The sequence below is a fragment of the Echinococcus granulosus genome (assembly GCF_000524195.1).
Source record: "Echinococcus granulosus chromosome Unknown EG_S00192, whole genome shotgun sequence".
In the NCBI taxonomy this organism is placed as follows: domain Eukaryota; kingdom Metazoa; phylum Platyhelminthes; class Cestoda; order Cyclophyllidea; family Taeniidae; genus Echinococcus; species Echinococcus granulosus.
Genome location: NW_020170572.1, coordinates 34,272 through 37,213, shown reverse-complemented (window position 1 = coordinate 37,213; position 2,942 = coordinate 34,272). Strand labels below are relative to the sequence as shown.

At 40.4% G+C, this 2,942-nt stretch overlaps 1 protein-coding gene across 1 annotated transcript; it reads right to left on the bottom strand. All coding sequences in view use genetic code 11, as the record gives it.

Moving 5' to 3' along the window:
- Positions 1-12: 12 nt before the first annotated feature.
- EGR_10126 (hypothetical protein) lies at positions 13-2,702 on the bottom strand (the record flags this gene model as incomplete). Its single annotated transcript, XM_024499375.1, has 2 exons — positions 13-104; positions 2,609-2,702. 2 exons carry the CDS (start codon positions 2,700-2,702, stop codon positions 13-15), a joined length of 186 nt encoding a protein of 61 aa, XP_024346204.1.
- Between the last annotated feature and the right edge of the window lie 240 nt (positions 2,703-2,942).

Here is a 2,942-nt window from a genome sequence, read left to right as displayed (position 1 = left end):
AAATGGTCGCGTTTATCCACCACCTCCATTCTGATGTTGGGCATTTGGCTGGCCTAATTCAAATCTCCACACCAGAGCAGCGACGCCGTAGTCATCATCTTCGTCTGAAAATGAGATTAATGTATTTTATTGAACATTTGAATCCGTGGTCAGTATACCTGTATAATTAACTAACTCATTGAAAATGACATTTCATTTTTCGGCAAGCACCGATTAATTAATATTGAGAAAGTCAGGTCCGCCGTTTATGTATGGGCCCGAGTAACCTGAGAAGCAAGCCAAACCAACGATTTGTTTAATTGATTTATGCGCCTGAGAAATAAAACATGCGTCATTCACGGTATGACGAAATATCTGACAGCAAGGAAGTGCGTAAAAATTTGGAAGAGCAAACCCACCCAAATAAACCTAAAATTGACATTGAAAGAAGACAATTATTTGACCTCAACAGCAGTAACTCAACAGTGGAGAAGGGTTGGCCATGAACCGCACTCAAGTGGTCGTTTGGTCGACCGATGGACACCGGTCGCCTACATGATTGGAGATCTGGTGGCTGACTTTCGCTCAACAGTGACCATATTTGGCCATCTTCATCACTGTATAAGCCAACTATTCTACTTTCAAATTAACTTTTTGATTAGACATCTGGTAGGGCAGCCAGTTGCTCCACGCTCTCATCAGTTTATCGCCAGTCCCTTCATGTTGACGGTGGTGGATTTCGGGCTCAATAGCTGCAACGTAAGCAGCGAGATTCGAGAAGTGTTAAAATATTGCTATAAATGCTCTTACAAAAAATAAGAATAAAAGTATTTGGCTAAATTTTTTTATCTGGTCTTTTTCTGCTTGTATTATTGCAACGAATATAAATAAAAGAGCATAAAAGTCAGGTTGTCTGTAATAAAAGCGGTTTGCATACAAATTAGATTAATTATTTTTCCACGTCAAACAACCTGTGGACGTTTTTGGCGGCACATATGAAAATTTGGACCCTTGTTTTGCCATGGCTAGTTAACTTTGCGTGTGGCTTGTATTGATGTGCATAGGGACTCGAGTAATATTTGGGAATTTTTAAATATATGCTTTTTTAAGTATGCACTGGCACGCGGCCTAAGCAATTATTGTGATTTGCTGGGCCCATGGTCTTCATAATAGGTTCGTTGGGTAGCATCTACTGATCCTAGTGTTTCTAGTCTCTTTGAAGTTGTGAAGAGGGGGAATGAGTTGCACTTTTTTACTTATACATTGTCAGCGCTTCAGTTAGGGGAAAGAATATGCCTGCTGCAATGATAGGTTCACCACTTAAGGGCATTTGAGCTGTCCCAGCCGAATTGGAAGTAAATTTGAAGCCTAGTCTTTTATGTTACAAGTATGAACAAATGTATCGAAAAATTTGACGGACAATCCAACGATGGCGTGATGCGATTCCCTGCCCCTCATTTCGGCTTCATGCGCATTGATGAACTCGACAATGCGAATTATTGATTAGTGGAGTCGTTAAATGTGAGGCCTTGGTTAGTAGGTAGCGCTTCGTAAGACTTCCTTTACTTTGTTTTAGTTAGCCGAAAGATACTGCTGTTAATGAAAAGGAGAATGAGCAACCAACTGCAAAGGGGAAAACTGGCTTTGGTGCAATTTATTTATCTTTTTAGAGGTCGGAGAAACCAATGTTTTATTAACCCTGCAGTTTTAGGAATGCTAAGTATATGAGGGAAGAGCTGATAGTAAGTGCGAAATAATCGAGAATATTACTCCAGATTCCGAAATTCTAAAATGCATGGGTTCATACTTTATTTAAATTTAGTGACTTCGTTTTCCTTTTTGTGTAAGTGTGGCTTTTATCTGGGGAAATATCATCTATAACAGCAGCTGGTCAATAATGAAACAAAAATGGCTTTAGTGATGGTAGAGTTGAAAGCGTTCCTGCGTAAAGACAATTTATCAGCTGCAGTTGATAAAAAGAACGTCCTCGTACAGGATAGTTGTTGCACTGCCAAAATACTCTCCACCCATGGATCAAGACCTTTCTTGCCCAATTTGATAGTGAACCACCGCCTCAGGGCACCATGTACGTAGGAGGAACCGGATGCCCTAAGTATGACCCCAGGAGTTAAAAAGCAGTTGCCTTTATCGTCTTTTTTTATGGGACACTATTGTAGCGAATTCTATACAGTTAATTTTCTTCATTTCCTTCTCATCTCTTCGTTGAACACCAGTAGAGTTGTCATTAGCGACTAGTGTTCCTTAATTTTTCAGAATTCCTTGTCCTTGTCAGATATGAAGGTGGATGGGGAAATATTATGGGCATCAATCTAAACATTGATTGTCTTTGCAGATCAGCCTAAGTTCATTCTCTGAGATGAAGGTGAAAACAAGGGTATATCAATGACACAGCAGGAAGCACTGCGTTGGTATGTGCTGAAGTACAGATCCCTCTTAGCATGGACACACAGAGTAGATAGAACAATTTGTCCTAGTGAGCTTACCGAAATAAGTTATGGTGGTGGATAAACTAACGATCCTGATCTAAAGTGCTCTTGATGTCTATTTGGCTGCATCCCTAACAGCAGGGCATGCAATGGCAAACTCTGCCTTCGAATCGCGAACTCACAGAAAGCTAATCGCGACAGTATGGCCAGGCTATATCTTGAGTTCAGCAAAGTGTCTTTGTAATGTGCTTTGCATTCAAATGTCGACACCTTCATGATGATCAGTTTTCAAATGCTATCCATCGGTTGGTTATTGGGAAATACCTCGGACTGGGGTACTGGAGTACCCTCATTGTAAATTATGTGAATCAACTAGGCTGCTTCTTACATTCGGCCGTTCCATATTCCATCAGTCATTCATATCCACTTTACTGTAAACCCTAATTTTCGTACAAAAAGGGAGTACAATGCGGTAAATGCAAAGTCTGATGTGCCATCGTTAAACCAACACGACAG